General features: G+C 39.6%; 1 protein-coding gene across 7 annotated transcripts in view; it reads right to left on the reverse strand.

Moving 5' to 3' along the window:
* Positions 1 to 25,221, reverse strand: part of LOC113642271 (probable E3 ubiquitin-protein ligase HECTD4) — a 111,453-nt gene that overhangs the window by 2,820 nt on the left and 83,412 nt on the right. For 6 of the 7 annotated variants that reach the window (XM_047818034.1, XM_047818032.1, XM_027145609.2 and 3 more), the window contains 13 exons: positions 23,748 to 25,117; positions 23,461 to 23,668; positions 23,018 to 23,241; positions 22,736 to 22,881; positions 12,807 to 12,907; positions 12,167 to 12,290; positions 8,952 to 9,142; positions 7,614 to 7,760; positions 7,389 to 7,508; positions 5,224 to 5,379; positions 5,029 to 5,132; positions 976 to 1,197; positions 33 to 199 (listed from right to left, as the gene is read on the reverse strand). In XM_047818034.1, coding sequence (XP_047673990.1) covers positions 33 to 199; positions 976 to 1,197; positions 5,029 to 5,132; positions 5,224 to 5,379; positions 7,389 to 7,508; positions 7,614 to 7,760; positions 8,952 to 9,142; positions 12,167 to 12,290; positions 12,807 to 12,907; positions 22,736 to 22,881; positions 23,018 to 23,241; positions 23,461 to 23,668; positions 23,748 to 25,117 — 3,280 coding nt within the window. Of the gene's footprint in view, positions 1 to 32; positions 200 to 975; positions 1,198 to 5,028; positions 5,133 to 5,223; positions 5,380 to 7,388; positions 7,509 to 7,613; positions 7,761 to 8,951; positions 9,143 to 12,166; positions 12,291 to 12,806; positions 12,908 to 13,830; positions 15,184 to 22,735; positions 22,882 to 23,017; positions 23,242 to 23,460; positions 23,669 to 23,747; positions 25,118 to 25,221 lie in introns of those variants that run through there. The other variant, XM_047818035.1, reaches the window with a different exon arrangement.

Here is a 25,221-nt window from a genome sequence, read left to right on the forward strand (position 1 = left end):
CCCACTTTTTCTCAATGTCCTTTGAACCCTACCTGATAGTGAGGTTATGCCCGTCCTCGCACAGTTCCACCTCCTCGCCTGTCATAGTGACATAGGTGAAAGTACAACAGGGCCGGCTAGGTGAGTCAGGGCTTTCACCCAAGTGGCTCTGTGACGAGATTTCTGTGCACAATGCTTCAAACTCAGCCTTGTCAATCACCTAATAAAAGCAAGTCAAGAGTAATCAGATGAATGTTAAAGTACTGTGACTTATTCTTCTTATGCTGAGGTATATACTGTACCAATACACTTAAGTACAGGGTGATAATATTGGCAAGAGTGCTTGCAATATTAAGGAAACAGAATGTAGTTTTCAGAGCATGGCAGCCAAGCAAAGTCACTGTAGTCATAAACAAAGAATCTATGTCAAGGCACATTAATGAAACAATCAACAATAACTGATGAGTTGACTAAATATCTTATGACTACTGCAAATCATGACCACTCACTGATTAGGTACACATGGTACATTCAGTAAGTTATCAGTTATCAAATCATGCACTATGGCAGTAATCAGTTCAATTCCATGTCTGAATGCCTGTGTTGATTTCTTCATCCTATAACAGGAGGTGGGTGTGGAAGTGACTTTGATTGTCTTAATTATTTGATTTTAAAATGTCTGTGATTTTAAATTGTCTGTTGAGACACAGTGAGCTTTCATTGTAAAATGAGATGAAAAAAAATTAAGATGTCACATTTTCCATTAATTATTCTTAAATTAATATATATAATATATATAAATTATTATTTTTATTAATCAATGCACTAAATCCACCCATACACAGGTGAAAAATTAAACACTGTGTCTCTGTTATGCTCTGGACTCCAGTTGTCTGCTTACACGGACACTGTTGTTTACATTATATAGTTTGGACATAAACAACTGGTTCTCATTATTTTTATTTATGTGCTTTGTTCTTAGTGAACTTGTCTTACACTATCAAATTTCTTGGCATAGTTGTAGGTGAGAAGGTCTGCTTCCTGTAGATCTGTTTCTGGGTCTAGGTCTTCACCAACGAGACCCTTCCAGAAGGAACCCTGCAAATCCAGAGGTAAAGGCACATCTGCACGAATGGCAATTCCCAGCAGCTGGCCAAAGAAGTGCAGCAGTTGTTCTTCAGCATAAGTGATGGGGCAGGATGTGAGGATGTACTTCCCCTAGACAGATAAATGTTATTCCTTCAGTAATATCTTGAGAATGGGAGAGGTGATGCAATATTTTAGCATTTTATGTAAATAGCCACTCTCAGATAAAATTACTGTAAAAGCAAACTCTGAACAGCAATACATGTACAAATGGAAGAAGCTACCATGATAACATGATTTAGAAGCATCTCAAATAATGAGCAATAACATTCATGCACAAGTAGGCCTCGGAAAAAGGTTATGTTTGTCACACTTTAATGTTTCAGATCATCAAACAAATTTGAATATTAGTCAAAAATAACAGGTAAACACAACATGCAGTTTTTAAATGAAAGTTTTTATTATTTAGGAAAACAAAAGCCAAACCTACAGCCCTGTATGAAAAAGTGCTTGCCCCCTAAACCTAATAACTGGTTGCGATAACTTACAATGAGTCTGTTACAGCGCTGTGGAGCTATTTTAGTCCGATCATCTTTGCAGAATTGTTGTAATTCAGCCACATTGGAGGGTTTTCGAGCATGAACTGCCTTTTTGTGTCATGCCACAGCATCTCAATAAGATTCAGGTCAGGACTTTGACTAGGCCACTCCAAATTCTTAATTTTGTTTTTTCTTCAGCCATTCAGAGGTGGACTTGTGTTTTGTATCATTGTCCTTCAGTTCACTTCAGCTTGAGGTCACAAACTGATGGCTGCGCACTGTCCTTCAGGATTTTTTGGTAGACAGCAGAATTCATGGTTCCATTTATCACAGCAATTCTTCCAGATCCTGAAGCATCAAAACAGCCCCAGACAATCACACTACCACCACCATATTTTACAGCTGGTACCGTATGATGTTCTTTTTCTGAAATGCAGAGTTACTTTTACGCCAGATGTAATGAGACACACACCTTCCAAAAAGTTCAACTTTTGTCTCATGAGTCCACAGAGTATTTTCCCAAAAGTCTTGAGGATCATCAAGACGTTTTCTGGCAAAACTGAGACGAGCCTTTATGTTCTTTTTGCTTGGAACTCTGCCATGCAGGCCATTTTTGCCCAGCCTCTTTCTTATGGTGGAGTCATGAACACGGACCTTGACTGAGGCAAGTGAGGCCTGCAGTTCTTTGGATGTTGTTATGGAGGCTTTTGTGACATCTTGCATGAGTCGTTGATGAGCTCTTGGGGTAATTTTGGTTGGCCGGCCACTACTGGGAAGGTTCACCACTGTTCTGTGTTTTCGCCATTTGTGTGTAATGGTTTGGATTTTGTATTCTCTTAATAGTAAAAACCTTCATTTTAAAACTGCATGTTATCTTTGACTAATATTTAAATTTGTTTGATGAACTGAAACATTAAAGTCTGACAAACGTGCAAAAAATTTAAAAATCAGGAAGGGGTCAACACTTTTTCTCACCACTGTATAGATAATTATGCATCCAAATTAATGCAGATAAAAAATCTTTACAAAATACAATATAAACATAACATAAAATAAAATACCATGCACTGTATGTGTCATAATTCAGCTCGGACTTTGGCCACGTGCAGTTTTGTTTATGTTTCTCGTCACGTGTCTGCCCCGCCTTCGTCTGCTCCTTCCTGTCACCACACCTGCTCCTCATTGTGTCATGATTGTCTTGTGTATTTAATTGTGTCGCGTTGCTTGGGCAGGGCGGAATCTACTGTTGTCCTGTCTTGTCTTCAGTCTGTGTCATGTTTCATGTCCCCTTTGTTATTAAACCTTGTTTTGTTTTGCTATCCTGCGTCTGGGTCCGCTTCCTGCCCCGCGTCATGACAGAAGATTCCGCCGCACCAGGACCCAGCAGGATAGCAGCTTGGACCGGCTGATTGTGGGAGCTTTTTTGTTTTGTTTTGTTTTTTTTTCTCTCCCCCGGACTTTGTGAGTTTGGTGACATCGGTCAGCATTTTTTCGGTGAGGGACGCCGCTCCGCATGCAGTTTCTTCGCGGGGGGCGCCGCCTCACTTCCGGGTTGCGGGCCATGTCGCCAGCCCGAGTTTTGTTTTGTTTTTTCGTTGTCCTGTGACATCGCCCCGCATTTGTCCGGTGGGGGGCGTCGCTTCACGTTTTGTTCCCGTGGAGGGCGTCGCCCCACTTCCTGTTCGTGGGGGGTGTTGCAGGCCCGTATTTTTTGGATTTTCTGTTCTGTGGAGGATATATATATTTTCTTCTTCCCCGCTCTCCCTCCCTTCCTTCCTGTTCCTGGTTCCTGAGGGGTGGGACTGGCAGCGGTGCGTCGGGAGTTATGCGCGGCACTTCAGCTCGGCTGTGGATGTCGCTCGGCCCTTCAGCTCGGCAGTAGACGTCACTCGGCCCTTCAGCTCGGCTGTGGATGTCGCTCGGCCCTTCAGCTTGGCTATGGAAGTCGCGTGGCCCTTCTGCTCGGCTGTGGACGTCGCTCGGCCCTTCTGCTCGGCTGTGGACGTCATTCGGCCCCTCTGCTCGGCTGTGGACGTCGCTCGGCCCCCGCTGGCTGCGCCGCCGTGTGCCTTGCTCCCCCCACCTGCCTCGCCGTGTGCCTTGCTCCCCCCACCTGCCTCGCCGTGTGCCTTGCTCCCCCCACCTGCTTCACCGTGTGCCTCGCTCCCCCCACCTGCCTTCGCCGTGTGCCTCGCTCACCCCACCTGCCTTCACTGTGTGCCTCGCCCCCCCTGCCTTCGCCGTGTGCCTCGCCCCCCCCGACCTTGTCGGGATTTTGTGCTTCGGGAGCCGCGCCTTGGGGGGGGCTCTGTCATGATTCAGCTCGGACTTTGGCCACGTGCAGTTTTGTTTATGTTTCTCGTCACGTGTCTGCCCCGCCTTCGTCTGCTCCTTCCTGTCACCACACCTGCTCCTCATTGTGTCATGATTGTCTTGTGTATTTAATTGTGTCGCGTTGCCTTGTGCAGGGCGGAATCTACTGTTGTCCTGTCTTGTCTTCAGTCTGTGTCATGTTTCATGTCCCCTTTATTATTAAACCCTGTTTTGTTTTGCTATCCTGCATCTGGGTCCGCTTCCTGCCCCGCGTCATGACAGTATGCTCTTCAAAAGATGTGTGTGAATGAAATCCTTTTTCCTGACCCCATATAAATGCTTTTGATATTGGACTTGTAAACATTCAGGGTGAATATAGAGTATGAATCCAGCTTTGCCACAAGTTACTTTCATCTTAAGAAACATTTTGAGATTAACCATACTTTAGGTGAACCTTCATTAGGCCCTTCTGTGTGGGTGTTCTTAAGTGTACACATTTATACATGCACACTGTTAGTATGTCAGGATCTATGAGTAAGTAAGTTTAGCATAGCACAGCTGGAAATAAAAACTACAAATCACCATGAAATTAAACTACCACAATCTGCCTGCCTGCCTTGAGCATGACCGTTTTTATTTTGTTTATAATGTTTTCCCCAAAATACCAACAGTTTTTCCTTTTTTTTTTTAAATGCATCACTGCAACGCCATTTCCAGTTCTATAAAATTTAATATAGTGGCAGTAAGATTGCTGAAACACTAACTAAAAAAAGTGCTATCACTAGGGTTTTTAGCAACAGGATTTTAGTTTGATCGTAGTATTCTTAGTCCTTGACTTAATAAACGACCTTGGTGAAATGTTACTTATAGAAACTAGCTAGCTAAGGAGAGTTTTTATTATTATTATTATTACTATTATTATTATTATTATTATTATTGATAAAAATAGGGATTTTAACCTCTGTCTGTTTTGGTACCCCATTACTAATAATTTCTAATTTAAAGATTTTACAAACATTAAAAATCTTAAAAATAACTGCAAGAGAATGAACTTAAGGATTCGGCCATCAATGCCTGTTTTTAAGTATGGCAGAATTTGAGTACTACATACCTTACTGCGATTACTGGCAGAATTGGGACATGGCAGAAGCAAAGATAGTATGTTGCTTTGCAGCTCCTTGCAGACTTGCCACAGGAAGTGGCGAAATGATCCACCTATGGAAAAGTACAAGGTTTTAATATAAATACTGATTTTTATTAAGTGAATGAGGAATGCTTGATAATTGTAAAATCGTTGAATTCTGACTAGTGCCGTGAACTTCCTCTCCAGTAAAGCGGATGTTGAATGCATAAGTAGGGTCTCCTCCACTAGCTAGTTTCACACACAGCTGAGATGAGGGAACATTAGACAGCTGCTGAGCTGCCTGGCAGAAGTAAGTGTTCTCTGAAGAGTGGATCTCACCTGGACACAGTCATACATAAAGACAATAAAAAATGTAAGGGATAGTGCTAGTGCTAGTGTCCATGTTGAGCTAATTATCTTTTATATGACAAATTAGCACTGGAACATGGATTACTCTATGGTTAACAATCATTTCTATCGAGAGGTTCTGCAGAAATACATGCAATTTTTGGTCAAAATTGACGTTTTTGCAAGCATAGCTAAAAGACAGTGTTGAACTAGTAGTCTTGTAAGTCTGGTAGTCCCTTGGACAACCTATGCCCTAAACACAGCAGAGAAGCTATCATGCTGGATTTATGCTACAGACCTCTACAGGTGTTGGACAATGAAACTGGTCCATTCCTCTAGAAGCGCATTTGTGACATCAGGTACTAATGTTGGACAAGAAGGCCTGGTTCACAGTCTCCTTTCCAATTCATCCCAAAGATACTCTATTAGTTTGAGGTCAGGACTTGAAAGGCCACTCAATTTCCTACACACCAAACTCACTCATCCATGTCTTTATGGACCTTGCTTTGTGCACTGCTGCACAGAATTCGTGAAACAGGAAGGGGCCATCCCTAAACTGTTCCCACAAAGTTGGGAGCATGAATTTGTCCAAAATATCTTGGCATGCAGAAGCAGTACCTTTCAAAGGAATCAAGCCCAATCCCTGAAAAACAACCCCACACCATAATCTCCCCTCTATTAAACTTTACACTTAGCACAATGCAGTCAAGCAGGTACCTTTCTCCTGGCAACCAGCAAAACCCAGACTCGACCATTGGATTGCCAGAAAGAGGAGTGTTAAGTTACTCCAGAGAACACGTCTCCACTGCTACAGTGTCGGCATGTTTTACACCACTGCACCCAATGATTTGCATTGCACCCAGTGATGTAAGGCTTATAATGCAGCTGCTCGGCCATGGAAATGTTCTTGAGCTAATCTGAAGGCCACCCAAACTTTGGAGGTCTGTAGCTATTGACTCTGCAGAAATTTCTGTGCACTGTGTGTCTAAGCATGCCCCCAATCTGTGATTTTACATGGCCTACCACTTCATGGCTGAGTTGCTGTTGTTCCCAATTGCTTCCATTTTGTTACAACACTACTAACAGTTGATTGTAGAATATGTAATAGTTAGGAAATGTTACAAATGGACTTACGGCACAGGTGGCAACCTACAGTATGATGGTACCACGCTTGAATTCACTGAGCTCCTGAGAGCGACCCATTCTTTCACAAATATTTGTAGAAGCAGTCTGCATGCCTAGGTGCTTGATTTTGCTATGGAAGTGATTGGAACATCTGAACTCAGTGATTTGGAGGGGGTGTCACAAAACTTCTTGCAACATAGTGTGTCAGAGTTAAAAAGAGGACAAACTGTTGGTGCATGTTTGGCACAGCTGTGAACAGGAAAACCAAAAACCATAAATCCACAGCTGTCCTACTCATGGCAAAATTAAATGAGCACCTTACCACTTTGGTTTCCACCAACCCTTTTTGTGTGGAGCTATACCTGTACAGTATTCATGGCTGGGCTATTATAGCCAACTGGTATTTGTGCATCTGTTATTCCCAATGCTGTACTGGCTGCAAGACAAGGCCAATCAACAAACTAATAATTTAATTAGTATAATTATTGTAGTCTAAAACTAGGTGTTTCAGTTTCACTGTCCATCCCCTGTATGTATAATCTGAATTTAGAGGAATCCTGTAATACATTCATCCAGCATACAGACTAGGTTTATATTTGTTGGACAATATTCATATATATATTTCCCCTTTTCCCATCTAAATCTGAGCTAAAAACATTGAAGGCTTGAGCTGCAGAAACTCTCCCCTATCACCATTATGTGAACATGCTGACTTAATGTAGGTTATAGGGCTCATATCACAGAAATTCTAGGCCATTTAGCAGGGCATCTACAGTAACTAGCTATGGGTTATTTGCATTCTGTCTCCATTTAAAATATCTTTTAATTAAAAAAAAAAAGGTAAGTTAAAAGAGTTAAATTCTATGCATACACACCTCCCACTATCTCTAGAGGATCCAGTGTAATCTCGGGGGCAGCATGGTCAACAGTACGCTGCACGGTCACATTCAGCACCTTGTTCATAATAGCTAATTTAGTGTCATAGAAAATAAGGCCTGAAAGACACACAAAAAAATAATAATAAAAAATTTAACGTGAGAACAGTTTTCCCTTATAAAGAAACAGACTTGATAATTCTTTGAATATGCGTAACAGCAGACCTTTTGCCTCACACAGCAGGGCAGCAATACTGTTCTGATAGGTATGTGTCTGCCTTAGCTCAACAAGTGGCAGAAAGAAACCCTCCAGGGTATTATTAATGGACTGCAGTAGGGCAAAGCGGAGACGCAAACTCTCAACAGGAACACCTATAGAGTAAAGTTCATATTATTTCAGAATAAAAATTTGTTTCACTGAAATTCAAAACTAATGCATAAATAATTTTCAACAGATAATATATCCCAAAATGACTAAATCCTATGAAACTCAAGGTGACATATGACTATTTAGCAAGTTACTAACTAATTTCCATATTGATAAAACAATCAAACATAGTCTCAAAGAAAAATGGTCACATCTGATAAAGTGAGCTTTCAAACCAATGTTAAAAAAATGCAGTTAATTCTTAAAGAAAAGCAACAAGCAAATAAATAATGTTGAAGTCTCATAACCGTCAATTATACGAGAGATACAAGAAATAAATGTCAAAACTTGAGGAACATTATGCATTTTGAATAGTCAATATGCTTGATGTAATGATGAGGATTCAGTGGTGTCCGCAAAGTAAAAGGCTGGTGATTGAAACTTCATTGATGATATGTAAATAAAACTGTGACAGCCAGTGGTGCAATTTGGTGATAACTACAAATGCTCAAGAGTGGAAAGAAAGCTAAACACTTGCACAATGCAAAGCATGGCACTCATTAGTAAATCATATGTCAAGAAACAAGAACACACTTACACACACCCTTCTGTTTGCTTAGATTATATCTTAATGTTTTATATTAGTGTATCAGTTTGAACTAGATTGGTAAAGGTCGTGACAAACTGATGTTGGCTTGTCAGAGTAAGTATTCCCAAAGGCCGGTATGCTAGGGTGCCAATACTTTAGATGGTGAGTAGATAATTTGAGACCCGGTACCGGGAGTACCGGAACACAGATCGCTTATAAAAATAATAGCAACAATAAAGCAATTAATAAATTTTAAACTTAAGCTTTCACATTTTACACTACACTTAAACTGAAAAGTATGAACACCAGACAGCCATGCTACCATGTTGTGGGATTTAAACAAAAGAAACTATATATATATATATATATATATATATATATATATATATATATATATATATATATATATATATATATATATATTTCTGTCATAGAGAACAAGAGTCAGGGTAGCAAATAGATGATTAATTCATAAAATTTTGAGATACCATGTGTGAGAATTTTTAGCACAATCTGTAAAAGCAGATTGTAGAGAAATTTTAATCTTTCATGTAAGATGTCATACACTAGTCCTACACTCCCACTGTTGTAGATCAGAAAGTCTTACTTAGCAGGCAGGAAACTCTTGGGTCTGCTGTGTCTGTGGGATCCAGGTAAACTTCATGGGGGTGGAGACGGGCAGGGGTTATAGCCAGGTGGCGACAGAGGCGATTAACGTACTGAACTAGAGCAACATCCATCTCCAAGGTCCACTTTCTGCTAGTCTTCTGAGCATGACGAGTATCAATGCATGAGCATCTACAAAGACAACAGAAAAGTTTAAGGTTTACAGTCATAGGAAAAAGAAAATGCACCCTCCTTCAGTTATATGTTTATATCTATTAGGCCATAATTAGCAATTGTGTGCAATAACAAAAATAAACAACATATTTCAATGTAGTCATTTTTCCCCAAAAAGGAAACAGACATTCAAAAAGCTAGTGGAAGAAAAATTAAATTCTTCTATAATTCGGTAACCCCACCTAGTCAAACCAACTTTAGCAACAATAACTTGTAAAGTAAATCTTTGCTAGTGTCTCACATGATTCTGACCAACGCTCCTTTACAGCACTGCTTCACTTTATTGAGGGTATCCGTTTATGCAGAGCTTATCAAAATCATTTCAGTGGATTTAACAATTACTTGGCCTTTCCACACCTTAATTTTTTTTTCTTATTCTTTAGCTATTTAAATGTCCACTTGGTGGAGTGCTTGGGTTCGGTTCATTGTGCTGTTGCATGACCTAATTTGTGGTCTTACACATGGGTACACATTTATCTTGTGTGTGAAGTGGAGTTCATTATCCCTCAGTTTCCCTTGTGCCTGTGACTGCAAAACAAATCTCCAGGCTTCCATTAGGCCTACAGATCAGTCAAGTTATAGCTGTAGGGTTTCTTTCTCTCTTGGTTTCATTCCAACCAAGCAGAAGCCACACCAGAGTCTACTAAAAGCCAAGAACAGCTGATTAAACAGGTGGAATCAGGTGCAGCTGCTGCTTGGTTGGAATGAAAACCTGCACCCACACCGGCCCTTTGCGGATAAGATTGGAGACCACTGCTCTATATCTTTGAGCATTAATTAGTCTGACCTTAGACTGAATTTGCTGAGACGCTCAATCCTGGTTAAACTGGCAACTGTATTGAATACTCTCCTTTTGTAAACATTCTACTTGCTGTAAAATGGTGAATTTCAAAATGTTTTTAAATCGACTTACTGTAAACCCTTCCTAGATTGATGAGCAGCTCCTTTGATCATAGCTCATAATTTTCTTCTTAGCATACTATAGACATAACAGACTGGTAAATGTTTCACTTTTAAAAGGGTCATACAGCTCTGGAACAAATTGAGACCACTGCAAAATGATCTGTTTCTCCTATGTATAGGTATGTGGTTGAGTAAAATGAATTGTTTTCTTCTATAAACTACTGATCTAATTCCAAATAAGCTGTCACTTAAAGCATTTATTTGAATAAATTGACAACTGGTCCAAAAAAGATGCAGAATTTTTTTAAACCAACATAAAACTCACTCACTACCACTTTATCTGAACTACTCGGGTCACAGGGAGCCTGTGCCTATCCCAGGCATCATCGGGCATCAAGGCAGGATACACCCTGGACGGAGTGCCAACCCATCGCAGGGCACACACACACTCTCATTCACTCACACACTAAGGACAATTTTCCAGAGATGCCAATCAACCTACCATGCATGTCTTTGGACTGGGGAGGAAAGCGGAGTACCCAGGAGGAAACCCCCGAGGCACAGGGAGAACATGCAAACTCCGCACACACAAGGCGGAGGCGGGAATCGAACCCAGACCGTGGAGGTGTGAGGCGAACGTGCTACCCACTAAGCCACCGTGCCCCCCAACATAAAACTTATATTACAAATTACTATATTACTCATAATACAATATTTGGTGGAATAACCCTCATTTTCATTCACAGGTTTCATGCAGGTTGGCATGCCACCAATCCTTTACATTGCTATTGGGTGAATCTGTGCCACTCCTGATGTTAAAAAGTTTAAGCAGCTCAGTCTATTTGATGGCTTTTGACCACCCATCTTCCTTTTTATCACATTCCAGAGGTTTCCATTGGGGTTCAGGTCTGGAGATCTGGCCATGACAGTCTTGATGTGCTGGTTCTCCATCCCAATTGACCAACCTGGCTGTGCGAAATGAAGTCTTGTCCTGCTGGAAAAACCAATCCTCACAGTTGGGGACCACTATGCAGAAGCAAATTTTCTTCGAGGACCACCTTGTACATTGCTTGATACATATGTCCTTCACAAAGACAAATGTGCTGTGCCTGATTCCAGCCTTGCTGATGCATGCCCAGATTATCACCAATCCTCTATCACATTTCACAGTTGGTGCACTTGTAGGCCTCACTGTGGCTTGGAGGCCTCTCCAGGTCTCTGTCTAACCATTAGATGACCAAGTGTTGAGCAAAGGTAAAAATTGGATTCATCAGAGAAGATGACTTTACTCAACAGTCCATACCTTATGGTCTTTTGTAAACCTCTCAGCCTGGCTCTTCTTTGCTTTTCATTGATGATGACAGCCCTGCCTCTAGGAGCCTGTTTCAAACTCTCCTCACCATGCACTTCACCCCAGCTGCTTGTTTGTCATTACAAATAATTTCATAATTTTTAATGTTAAGGATTTTCATTAAGAACAGTTTTCTAATAAAACTTCATGCATATTAAGAAACAGAAGCAAGTAAGACAAAATCTACAAAATTGCTATTTTGTAAAAAAATACTTGATTAGTGTACAAAAACGCTTGTTCAGCATACAAAAAAAAAACGCTTGTTCAGCGTACAAAAAACACTTGAAATCACATACCTACTGTTTTCATTATAAAACTTAACCAAATGTGCACGTTTCAAAGGCAGATGGTTTTGACAGCAAATTTTTTATTTTACACAGTTTACCGCTATGTAGTTTTAATATTTTTGCTGAATAAAGGTAAACTTCATTTACCTTTTTTAAATGTAACTTTACACCATTGACCTTCATTATAAATTAATATAAATTAATTTTCTTTAAGCAACATTTGCAACAATGGAATTTCTCTTTTAGATGTCTTTATAAAGCTCTGTAATTTATTGCACATTAAGACCCTCTCTAAACTTCCTGTGTGCACTTTTAGAATGCTTCCATCTATACCTCTCGAAGTCATGTACACATTCACACATCATGTCCCTGTTGACACAGGATTGTTTGCATATTCTTTACACACCACCTTCTGAGTCAGAAAGTTGTTTTATTCCTAACCTTTCAAAGTGTAGGTCATAACCACATGCCAGGATTGCCCTCCAAACACTGCGAATTTCCTGTTTGGCTCGATCAGCAGTGAACTTATGAAAACCCTCCATAGTTAAATACTTCTCTTCTGTCACTGAAAAATACAAAGATCCAGAAGAATAAGACATATAATTACATAATTATGCTATATGGCCAAATGTTTGTGGACACCAGACCTTATGCAGACCTTCCACAAAGTTGGAAGCATAGAATTGAACAGATTATTATTGTATTTTTTTAGTATTCCATTTTCCCTTCAATAGAACTAAGGGATTTAAATGTGTTCTATCATGACAATGACACTGACCACAAAGTGAGGCCACTAATAATGGTTTGTCGAGTTGGAATAAAAAAAAAACCCCCCACTGATCTCAACCCCACTGAACATCCTTTTTTGCCATATAGTGTATAAGCGCACACAAACACAGACACACATATCAAGTGCATGAAGATAAATAGCCATGAAGCCTGATACACGTCTGCAAATATACTTATAGAGAATATTCTTCTGGAGTTTTGCTAAGAAACATAAGTAAGATGTGGAAAAAACATCTGGACATCAGGGGTTATCATGTAAACTTACATACATTGATTTAAAAAAAGAAAAAACCTTCTAGCTTCTTGGTAGGCTTCTCAGAGTCTTTCTCATCGGGCTTAGCCTTATCTGGAGACTTGGGCTTTAGGGCTGGTTTCTTCTCGCTTAGTGCAGTCCTGAAAAAAAAGGTGTAAATAAATTGTGTGTTAATTTTAACAGAAAGGTGAATTGCATTATTAAAGCTAAACAACATGTTAGGAGATGAAAGGACAGATTGAACTTACTGTACATAGTTCAACCTGACCTTTCATCTTCTAACATGTCCTACATAATTTCACTTGCTTTTTACAATGATGATGCCCATAAACATTTTTTTTACATGGCCTCATCTATTACCTCCTAAAATTCTAACTCAGTCCATTTTGGCATTTCTGTGCCATCCTCAACTAATCCAGGTGCATTTCAATAAATTATAATGTCGTAGAAAATTTCATTTATTTCAGTAATTCAACTCAAACAGTGAAAATTGTGTATTATATAAATTCAGTACACACAGACTTAAGAAGTTTAAGTCTTTGGTACTTTTAATTGTGATGATTTTGGCTCACATTTAACAAAAACCCACTCAAAATTTTAGAATATGGTGACATGCCAATCAGCTAATCAACTCAAAACAAAGAAGCTGGTTGTGCATCTTTTTCTTCCACACTTTTTCCTTCCGCTCAACTTTCTGTTAACATGCTTGGATACAGCACTCTGTGAACAGCCATCTTCTTAAGCAATGAATGTTTGTGGCTTACCCTCCTTGAAAAGGGTGTCAATGATTGCTGATCTGACAGTTGTCCAGAAGATGGAAGTTGTCCATCTTCCCCATGTTTGTGTAGGCTAGTGAACCAAATTGAGAGACCATTTTGATGGCTCAGGCGAACTTTATAGGTGTTTTGAGTTGATTAGCTGATTGGCATGTCACCATATACTAATTTTTTGAGATAGTGAATTGGGTTTTTGTTAAATGTGAGTCTGCTACTTCAACTACTTCAGTGTGTGTCTACTGAATTTATATAATACACTATTCACTATAAGTTTCACTATTTGAATTGAATTTCTGAAATAAATTAACTTTCTTAAATGAACATTCTAATTTATTGAGATGCAGCAGTATACTTGTTTTATAAATATCAATTTCAAATTTTATTGGTAGCCCACAAACCTACATGTTGTACATGCAAAACAACATCATCTTTTCTTTCTTTCTTTTTTATTATTTATATAGCACACATTATACAACTGACGTTGACCAAGGTGCTTCACAAACAGTCATATAAAACACTTAATTTAAGAGTTTCATACAACCACAATACAGTATAAGAAAAATAAAAAAAACAAGCAGACATTAAAACAACAGAAAGCTATCCTATCACTAGCTAAAACCCAAAAGACCCAGTCCCCTCAGACTGCCCCCATGCTACCTCTAATAAATGGGTTTTTAACAAGGCCTTAAGCACACCCAGCGACTTTGCTGATCTGACGGATTGTGGAAGGTCATTCCATAATAAAGGACCAACACGCGAGAATGCTCTTTCCAAAAACTATAACCTAAGTTTTCTCCTCATTTAATTTTAAAAAGTTAGCTGCCAACCACTCTTTCACCTGCTGCATACATGGTAGAAGATTGCCAAAAACAGCACAGTTTGACTGTTTTGCCGAAAAATAGATCTGTACGTCATCCACATAGCAGTGAAAAGACGTTGTAGTTCCGCAAGATTGAACCAAGAGGTAGCATATATAAAGAGAATAAAATAGGAGCTAAAATCGATCCCTGAGGAACCCCACACAGTAACAGGGACTTCAGGGACATAAAATCTTTTACACACACCGAAAAAGATCTATCAGCAAGATAAGATTTAAACCACTTTAAGACATTCCCCTTGAGGCCAAACAATATGCAATATGTCTGCCCATCCATACTGCTTATGGTCTGTCTGTCCTCCATTTTGGTGGTGAGTTTATAGGAATTATAGTCTTGAATGCTTTAGTCAGCAAATTAAATTTTAACAATTTTCCTTCCTGATGTCCAGATAGCTCAGGACTGGCTGTGGGAGGGGTGTGATGGCATCATTAGTTGGTGTGATTGGGATAGTATGCAAACTGTAATGGGACCAAGGTGTCAAGTGATCTCTAAATATATTATACTGCTTTTGGTCTAAGCACTGTTTTTTGCCTGTGAAAACTGCATGTTGTTATTTAAAAAGGTAAATCTATAAATAAAATATGAAGACCAGAAAACTGAAACTTCAGACACTCCTCAATCTGTGCCCTTAAGAATAGCAGAAATTAAGGCCATCACTCAGGAGCAGGCTGAGACCGACTAGTTATCTAGGTGCTGCGGTAACTACTGTAGATATGCCTCCAGCTGCAGCACCTCCATCCATTGCCACTTCAGCTGGCTTGCCTGTAACACACAAAGATTGCTGTTGTGGCAGTGAAACTTGCCATTTTCAGGACTATTGTTTCCTGTTGAAAGCAGAAACTCCCTGAAACACTATAGGCTCACCCAGATCAAGCAGAAATGTATCCTGTGTCAGTGACAAGGGAGTATACATCCCAGCTTTGTGCATGAGGGTTGTAAATCAGACCATGATCAAGCAAAGCCTGATTCAGTCTGGCATTGGGAAATGTGGTGTGCACACATGAATGTTCAGGAGTATCTGCTGGTGGTGTCAGTTAGTCCTGCATATAACATCCAAGGGCTGTCATGAAATCTTTGAGATGGGCATCTCTGTGAGACAGCAAACCCAATGACGTATGGTATCTGGATTTAGGCAGATGTCAAATGTCATGTGTGCATATAGAAATGGTGGTTTGAACCTGTGATGATTTTCACCTGTGTGATCAGGGCAAGGTTACTTGTGAGCATTTTGTTTATCTTGCAGGGAAAAAAAAGAATGCAGTGAACCAAAGAGAAAGAGGTCCAAAACTGACAGAACTGATAACATATCCGCACATCCAGACACACCAAAGTGTGTATTAGGAACATATTGATAAACTTGAGTGAGCAAAACTCTCAAAATATTTGGATAGTTATTTAATTTTTTCTTCGGTTTTTGATGCACTGAAAAGTGTTTACGAGAACAAAAGCCTTTATTAAAGTCTTCCTGAGTACACTAGAATGACAACTAGATTGGTAAAGTTCGTCACAACAAACTTTGATGTTGGCTTTGACGGTGAAAGTATTCGCAAAGGCCGGTGCTTTTTGGAGGCGAGTGGACAAAAGGATCTGTCGGAACTTAGTGCCGCCTCCAAGTGGACACATCGCAGGGTGATCTCCACACTTAGACTTTTGGTCAATGAAGACTGTTTTAGTTAGACTTAACTGATAACTTTATAATGACTACAAACAAAACACTGAAAAAACTCCTCAGACCTGGATGAGAATGAGCAAACTTCTTTATTGTGGTCAATCAGCCAACAATTCTCTAAGAGAAATTGCCAAGTTGAAAGTAACAAATGAAAAGCCCAAAAAGAGCATCTTCATGCAATCAAAAACAAAACTCTCAAGACGTTCTTGCAAAGTAAAGTTTTTGCATGGGGCTGCCTCCTTCATCTGGCCAGAAGAATTTGACACACGCACACACACGCACACACCCTCAGAAAATCTTCTCAATATATACCCTGGCAATCCTTTTACTAAGTTTATGATTACAATAAACATCTTTGGCTTACAACATCGCCTACATATGTCTTATGACACCAATTGTAATATTTTGCGAGGCTTAATACTTTACTTTGGTTATAGTATTGTAAGGAATAACACTTTAATTATTTCTACTAAGATTTTTCACAGTATTACTCCCCCCTGTGAGACTGTAAAGTCGCAGCAAAACTTATGTTGCAGTGTTCTGGACTACCTTGTCGTTTCCACTAACCCATATATCTATCTAATCACGACGACCTCTACCCCAGCTCAATACTAGACAAACAAACAGAAACTAAAACAAACATAAAACAGAACATTACTCCCCCACAACGAAAACAAAAACCCATAACACATAAAACACAACAAACATAATAACCTACAACACAACAGATCAGTGTTACTTTTGGAGGCAAGTAGACAGAAAGATTGTGAAAGCTACTGGACCGCTAGGGTGCAAATACTTTGGAGGCGCGCGGACATGAGCATGTGACGTGATCCAAATACCCGTGAAGCAGTTCCCCTCATTGTGCTGAGTGTTTTGATATATGACACGTACATGTTGTTCAAATTTTTAATTTTCAAGTGACATCACGTGACTGCCCCACATGACATGACTCCACATGAACTGCCCCACGGGTATTCTGGTCACGTCACGTGGGGCAGTTCATGTGGAGTCATGTCATGTGGGGCAGTCACGTGATGTCACTTGAAAATTAAAAATTAAAAAAAAAGTTCCCCTCATTGTGCTGAGTGTTTTGATATGTCACATGTCCATTTTATGCAAATTTTTCATTTATAAATTTAAAATATTCTGGTGACGTCATGTGACGTGACCAGAATACCTGTGGGGCAGTTCCCCTCATTGTGCTGAGTGTTGATATGTCACATGTCCATGTTGTGCAAATTTTTGATTTTGCTTGTTTTGGGGGCGGGGCTACACGTGACGTCATCAGAATACCCGGTGGGGTGCCAATACTTTTGGCAAAAAGTGGCTACTGAGGGTTTCGACATTTCATGTCAATACTGCAGTCATTATGGGATTCTACTTATTATTATACTGCATAGAACACTACAGGCAGTTCCCCTCATTGTGCTGAGTGTTTTGATATGTCACATGTCCATGTTGTGCAAATTTTTCATTTTGCTTGTTTTGGGGGCGGGGCTACACGTGACGTCACGTGACGTCATCAGAATACCCATGGGGCAGTTCCCCTCATTGTGCTGAGTGTTTTGATATGTCACATGTCCCTGCTGTGCAAATTATTAATTTTCACGTGACCTTAAGTGACATCACGTGACGTGGCCAGAATACCCGTGGGGCAGTTCCCCTCATTGTGCTGAGTGTTTTGATATGTCACATGTCCATGTTGTGCAAATTTTTAATTTTCACGTGACGTGACCAGAATACCCGTGGGGCAGTTCCCCTCAGTGTGCTGAGTGTTTTGATATGTCACATGCCCATGTTGTGCACATTTTTGATTTCGCTTGTTTTGGGGGCGGGGCTACACGTGACGTCACGTGACGTGACCAGAATACCCATGGGGCAGTCTCCCTCATTGTGCTGAGTGTTTTGATATGTCACATGTCCATGTTGTGCAAATTTTTGATTTTGCTTGTTTTGGGGGCGGGGCTGGTCACGACACGTGACGTCACGTGACGTGACCAGAATACCCGTGGGGCAGTTCCCCTCAATGTGCATTCTGGTCACGACACGTGACGTCACGTGACGTGACCAGAATACCCGTGGGGCAGTTCCCCTCAATGTGCTGAGTGTTTTGATATGTCACATGTCCATGTTGTGCAAATTTTTGATTTCGCTTGTTTTGGGGCGGGGCTACACGTGACGTCACGTGACGTCACCAGGATACCTGTGGGGCAGTTCCCCTCATTGTGCTGAGTGTTTTGATGTGTCACATGTCCAGGTTGTGCAAATTTATAAATTTCACGTGACGTCACATGACATCACGTGACGTGACCAGAATACCTGTGGGGCAGTTCCCCTCATTGTGCTGAGTGTTTTGATATGTCACATGTCCCTGTTGTGCAAATTATTAATTTTCACATGCCCTCAAGTGACATCACGTGACGTGGCCAGAATACCCGTGGGGCAGTTCCCCTCATTGTGCTGAGTGTTTTGATATGTCACATGTCCATGTTGTGCAAATTTTTAATTTTCACGTGACGTCACGTGACGTGACCAGAATACCCGTGGGGCAGTTCCCCTCAGTGTGCTGAGTGTTTTGATATGTCACATGCCCATGTTGTGCACATTTTTGGTTTCGCTTGTTTTGGGGGCGGGGCTACACGTGACGTCACGTGACGTGACCAGAATAGCCGTGGGGTAATCTCCTTCATTGTGCTGAGTGTTTTGATATGTCACATGTCCATATGTCACAAGGCCAAGGATTTCCGTATACCCACTAGGAAAGGCCAAGGATTTCCGTATACCCACTTAAAAAGCGTGAGGATACGTAACAATATCGTTTTGTGACAGAACTTTCATTTATAAATTCACCCCGTCTGTGTTGCGAACACAGACTGTGGTTGCGATTGCAAATCACTGACGTTTTTGGACCATTGGGGCTTCCGTGGGTTTTTTTGGCGCAAATTTGAAATTAACTAACTAATGTAAAAGAAGATCTGAAACGAAAGCAGACCCAAACTACACTCTGAGTGTTTTCAGAAGCCTGCGCCTAAAGCTACAGCAGCTTCGGGTGACACCCACAGCCCGAGTACAAATGTATTTGGAAAGCTTTGTAAACTACCAGTTCATTCAGTTCACAATGTTCTGCAATGAAAGAGTGTTGGTGATAAAACTGAACAAATGTTTATTGTTCACTCTTAAATGTACATTGAAAATTGACAGATGATAAAACCTGTGCTCCAGGTCCCATATTCATATAACATTTAAGGCTAAATGTATCTTCTTAAAGGTATAGTTCACCCAAAAATGAAAATTGTGTCATTTTTAAAAATATCATCTTTTGAAGAAGAAAGAAACTACACAATTTTCATGTTTGGGTGAACTTTACCTTTAAGAGCTAAATTTAGCCTTAAATGTTATATGAATATGGGACCTGGAGCACAGGTTTTATCAGCTGACTGTCTTTTGTTGCTTATAATAAATTGGAATGTTGATAACACATAAGCAGTCTTTAATAATGCTCTAAATTACATGTAGATGCATATTTTATGCATTAGTTAGTGTGGTGGTGCCTATGGGGTATCGCACTAGGATGGGTGCGTATGAGGCTGGGAGGGGGAAATCACAGTATACTCACTACAAAAATCTAGACACCACTGGGTAGGAGGGAGCGAATGAAGAAACACAAGGCCCAACAAAACTGCCGACCCATTAGGCACATCAAAACTCAATTTCTCAATTCAAGTTCTCTGTACAAGTTAATCAGAATCTACAAAGGGTATGGCTACACAGTTACTATGGTTATATTTGCAGACTAGTTTCTCACCTGCAACAAAAGAGCACACCTGTAAATCCATTTATCTTTTTCTGAAACAAGCACCATGAAGATCTTGAACTAAAGCATCAATCAGTGATTTTACTGGGAAAAAATATAATCACGTTACAATAAGGATCATTAGTTCAAATTTAATGTATTAACTAATATTTACTAACCATGAGCAATAAATTATTGTATTTAGTAATCTTTGTTAAAATAAAGTTTATTCTTTGTTCATGTTAGTTCACAGTATATTAACTACTGGGAAAAAAATATAATCACATTACAATGAGGATCATTAGTTCAAATGTAATGTATTAACTAACATTTACTAACCATGAGCAATAAATTATTGTATTTAGTAATCTTTGTTAAAATAAAGTTTATTCTTTGTTCATGTTAGTTCACAGTATATTAACTACTGGGAAAAAATATAATCACATTACAATAAGGATCATTAGTTCAAATGTAATGTATTAACTAACATTTACTAACCATGAGCAATAAATTATTGTATTTGGTAATCTTTGTTAAAATAAAGTTTATTCTTTGTTCATGTTAGTTCACAGTATATTAAGTAATGTTAACACGGTGTTAATAATGTATTAGTAAATGTTGAAATTAACATTAACAAAATGAATAAATGCTGTAGAAGTGCAGTTCATTATTAGTTCATGTTAAGTAATGTGGTAACTAATGTCAACTAATGAACCTTTATTATAAAGTTTTATAAAAAAAAAAAAAAACTGTCCAAGGGTGGATTCGAACCCCGAATCTCTGCATGCTAAACAGAATCGCTATCCCCTACTCCATTCAAGAAGACGAGAAAGCCTTTGCGGTTTTATGTATTAATTCACTAATGTGAAGAACGGCGATTCTAACAGTACCCAAGCTTTATTATATTAAAGTCATTCTTATCATTCTTTGTGATGTACGTGTCATATGTTTAAAAAATAATTATGTAATGTGAGGAGACAAAGAAAAAATGCGCTTAATTTTAATTAATGGGTGGCTCTTAAAAGAGCCGTTGCTGTTCTTAAAAGGTCATTAGTTTAAACTGAAATAAAAAATTATAAAAACTACACTGATAGTTGAAAACAACAAAAAGTTATACAAATGGCAGAAACAACAACATATGTGACCGCCGAGCTGTCCAAGGCACCCCAGCACTAGGTTTAAGCATTAAATACACGGTTAAATGTTATATTGTTTGAAAGATTAGACTCTCGGGAAGCCCCCACACATAATATGATTTATAGCCATCACACTAATTTAATCCAAGTTGATAGTAACCGGAAATAGGCGGCGCTTACCTTTCGTCACTGGGGTAATATTTTCCAAAACAAATGCTTGTAAAAAATCCCCAAGAGTCTAAGGAACTGGAATATGTAAACCTTTTAATCCAAAACGCTTTAATCCAAAACGCGTTTCTGACCGAAATCTGTAAACAACAATCCACTTCCGTCCTTTGTTTTCGGCTCTCACTTTATTTTCCAAAACAAATGCTTGGAAAAAATCCCCAAGAGTCTAAGGAACTGGAATATGTAAGCCTTTTAATCCAAAACGATTTAATCCAAAATGCGTTTCTGACCGAAACACACAGCAGTTCACTTCCGTCCTTTGTTTTCGGCTCTCACTTGTCCTAGGAGGCTTAAAAAACTACACTGAGCTGTCTGATTTGTAGTCCAGGGCCTAACGAATCAAACGAAAATCATGAAAATAGGGGGCGATCCCACAATATATATATATATGAAATGAAACTGAAGCTCACTGTGAAATATAGCAACAAGCTTTAAAGACCTTTACACATATTCACTGGTGTCTGCTGCCCTCTTTTGGATGTTAGCACATCTACAGAGAGATTCCCCATCCAAGTCTATGGGGAAAAAACACCCCTTTAAGCTTCCATACTGGGAATTCTGATCGCTTATAAAACCTATAGCACACCTCTCCTCAATGAGCCGGTCCATCTGACACCTCATTTATGGGTCTAGGACAAAAGCTGCGGGACAAGTTACGCGCCGAAAAAGTGTCCGGAAGAAGAAGAAGAAGAAGTATGCAAGAGAATAAGAATGTGCTGTGCAAGCACATTAATAATAATAATAATAATAATAATAATAATAATAATAATAAGTATGCAAGAGAATAAGAATGTGCTTTGCAAGCACATTAATAATAATAATAAGTATGCAAGAGAATAAGAATGTGCTTTGCAAGCACATTAATAATAATAATAAGTATGCAAGAGAATAATAATGTGCTTTGCAAGCACATATAATAATAATAATAATAAGTATGCAGAATAACAATAATGATGCTTTGCAAGCACCATTAATAAGTATGCAGAATAACAATAATGATGCTTTGCAAGCACCATTAATAATAATAATAAGTATGCAGAATAACAATAATGATGCTTTGCAAGCACCATTAATAATAATAATAATAATAATAATAATAATAATAATAATAATAATAATAATAATAAGTATGCAGAATAACAATAATGATGCTTTGCAAGCAGCATTAATAATAAGCTTATAACGGAAATCAGAATGTTGGCTTCTACAAAGCCAACATAATAATAAGCTTATAACGGAAAATAGAATGTTGGCTTCTACAAAGCCAACATAATAACAGTATGTCTTAGTACCTGAGACTGTCAGTGCCTCAGGGCCTCTTCATCATAACATAACATTTACACATAATTCATGCACATGGTTCATAATATACTCCTTCACAGTCAGAGGTAATTAAGAGTAATACAGAACAGGTGCTGGGAAAAGCTGGACAATTATATGCTTTGCACCAAATATAGTCTAAGTAATATAATTTGAAAGACATACCGTACACTGTTGAGAACGGACCTCTCTTTGATAGGGGGCTTTATTATGGATCTTTTTGTGCTGACCACTTTGCCCTGTTGCTGTTCCTTGCCTGTCTTGCTGTACCTACACTTGTTAGACTTCATGGTGCCATACTTACGAAGAATCTTAAACAGTGAAAAATATTTTGTATATTTTTCATCAGTAGGCATTGAATAAGGAATAATTAGAAAAGGAATAATTGTGTATAGATTTATTTTTTTAATAAACACATAAGCGAACACAAGTAAAAACAGTGCTAACCTGTGTGAGCTGATCTTCAAACAATTTCTTAGGAGGTCGTATGTGGTTGAAGAATATATGCAGAAGGTTGCCAGGTGTCTGCGAGCTGATTTGTTCCTTACTGAGATAAATTTCAGACACTTTCAAAGGCTTGGTAGGTGTAAGGCTTAGCATCTGTTCAGAGTGTATACAGCTCTTAAAGATGTCAGATAGCACATCTCGTGCCCCAGGAACCAATTTGTCTCCTATGTGAGAATGACATGAAGATTACACGCCTAAAACATTACACCATACAGCTGTAATTAGGCCACAATAAAATGTTTTAAGGATTAGACACACAAATCAAGTGATTTAACACACCAACTGATTTTTGTGCTTTCATTGTGTGCCACTGTGTGCTATTGAAATCATACAGATATTATTAGATATTAGATCATACTCTTAAGCAAAACAAGCATTCTAACCTCTGATGGTTTTATCAAGAAAATAGTCCTCAAGTGCAGAACTGCCTTGGGTATCAAACAGGCTCTGATTGACACTGGAAGCAGTCAAGATCTCTTCAGTGGTTATCTCCATTAACTCCTCCTCTCCTTCAAGGCTTGAGAGGCCAATGAGATCACTGCTGTTGAAGAGGCTTGCACGAATCTTCTCCACCTTAGCCCTGGCCCGTACCTGTAAGAGAGCCAAGTCATCTTTCATTTGACATTGATCACGAAGGTGACCTTCTAGTAAAACATTATTTTTTACTTACCTCTATAACAGCATAGCCTTTAATAGGACATGTCAAACTGACATTAGTGTCTAGGGAGGTGACAGCAGACAGGGAGCCCCCATCTGATACAGAAGCTGTCTCTCCGCTATCAAGCTGATCCCCAAAACTACAGAGACTTCCGATGCTTCCTGTGCTACACAAAGAGATATCAAGGCTTTCTTGACTGGATACTATACATGGATCTAAAGGTGCATGTTGTTGGGTAGGGGCTACAGGTTGTGTCACAGTGGCAGGTAACAGTTCTTGGTCCACAGAAAGTTCACTGGCAGTCCTTGAGACCCCCTGAGAGGAGCTACATATAGAGGCCTGGCTAGTTGAAGCTGAAGCAGTCATGCTCGGAGCTTGGGTTGCACTACTGGAACCATCAGGACTTTCCATAGTGCCTGGATGAAGCTTTTCTGCCCTATCATCTTGGTACCCTGTGCTTTGACTTCTGATCAAAGCTCCTTTGGTCTGTTTAAGGTCTCCTGTTTGAAGTGGAATAAAGATTTCATCTTTGAAGAGACCCCCATGTGCATTACAAGCCCTTCGGATTGCATTACGCACTACAGATTCTTCCAAGTGAGTTGGAATACCAGAGAGCACAAGCAGTCGACTATGAGCAGTTGGACTGACCAGGGCCTGGCAGGCATCCGCTACTGCATCTGCAGTCACACTTAACCCTTGGGGGTCCTTGTATGTTAGGTGCCGTATAATCATGAGTAATGTAAGCCCACGATGGAACCATAACATGTCTTCTGGTTTTCCTCCAGCCACATTCAGTAAAGCACTATCACTTTCTGATAGCTTTGTGCCACTCACAGAGCCCTGCTTTTTTGAAGCTGTAGCAGTTATGGCTGCTGTTGTCCTGTCTCGCTTCAGTTTGACCTTCTTACGCTTTGATAACAAGCTTGGGCTTTGAGGGGTTTGACCTGGTGATGATGAAGATGATGATGATGAATCACTAAAGTTAGGTGTGCTTGATGAGGAAATACTGCTTACAGCCAACCCTCCACTGGACACATTAAGCTGCAATGTAACCTCTGCCACAGCCAGGCACACCTCCATAAGGGCATGGAAGTATGTAGAGAAACGGGTTTGTTCAGAAGATAGTGCCAAAGTGCTTCCTGAGGTGCTTGCACTTGCCAAGCCCCAGCTCTGAGTCTCACGGTCATAAAGTTTTCGAAGCTCTGTCTGGAGAGCCATGAGCACTGCCAAGCATGGATTAAGGAGTAAAGCAATGGAGCTTGACAGGCCAGAGGAACCCTTGCGTTCCTCCAAGTGATGAATCTTGCGAAAAAGTTCAGCAAGTATGTGGAAAATGAACTCCTTGATACAAGGTGCAAGATCAGTTGTCCACAGAAGCCCACCTAATAAGGAAAGGAAAAGTCTTTACATTTTTTAAGAATTACTAATATTTTTATTTATTTTTATTTTTTATGCATTTATAGTGTGTGATCAATTATTTTCAGAA

This window comes from Tachysurus fulvidraco, chromosome 9 (genome assembly GCF_022655615.1).
Source record: "Tachysurus fulvidraco isolate hzauxx_2018 chromosome 9, HZAU_PFXX_2.0, whole genome shotgun sequence".
Classification (NCBI taxonomy): domain Eukaryota; kingdom Metazoa; phylum Chordata; class Actinopteri; order Siluriformes; family Bagridae; genus Tachysurus; species Tachysurus fulvidraco.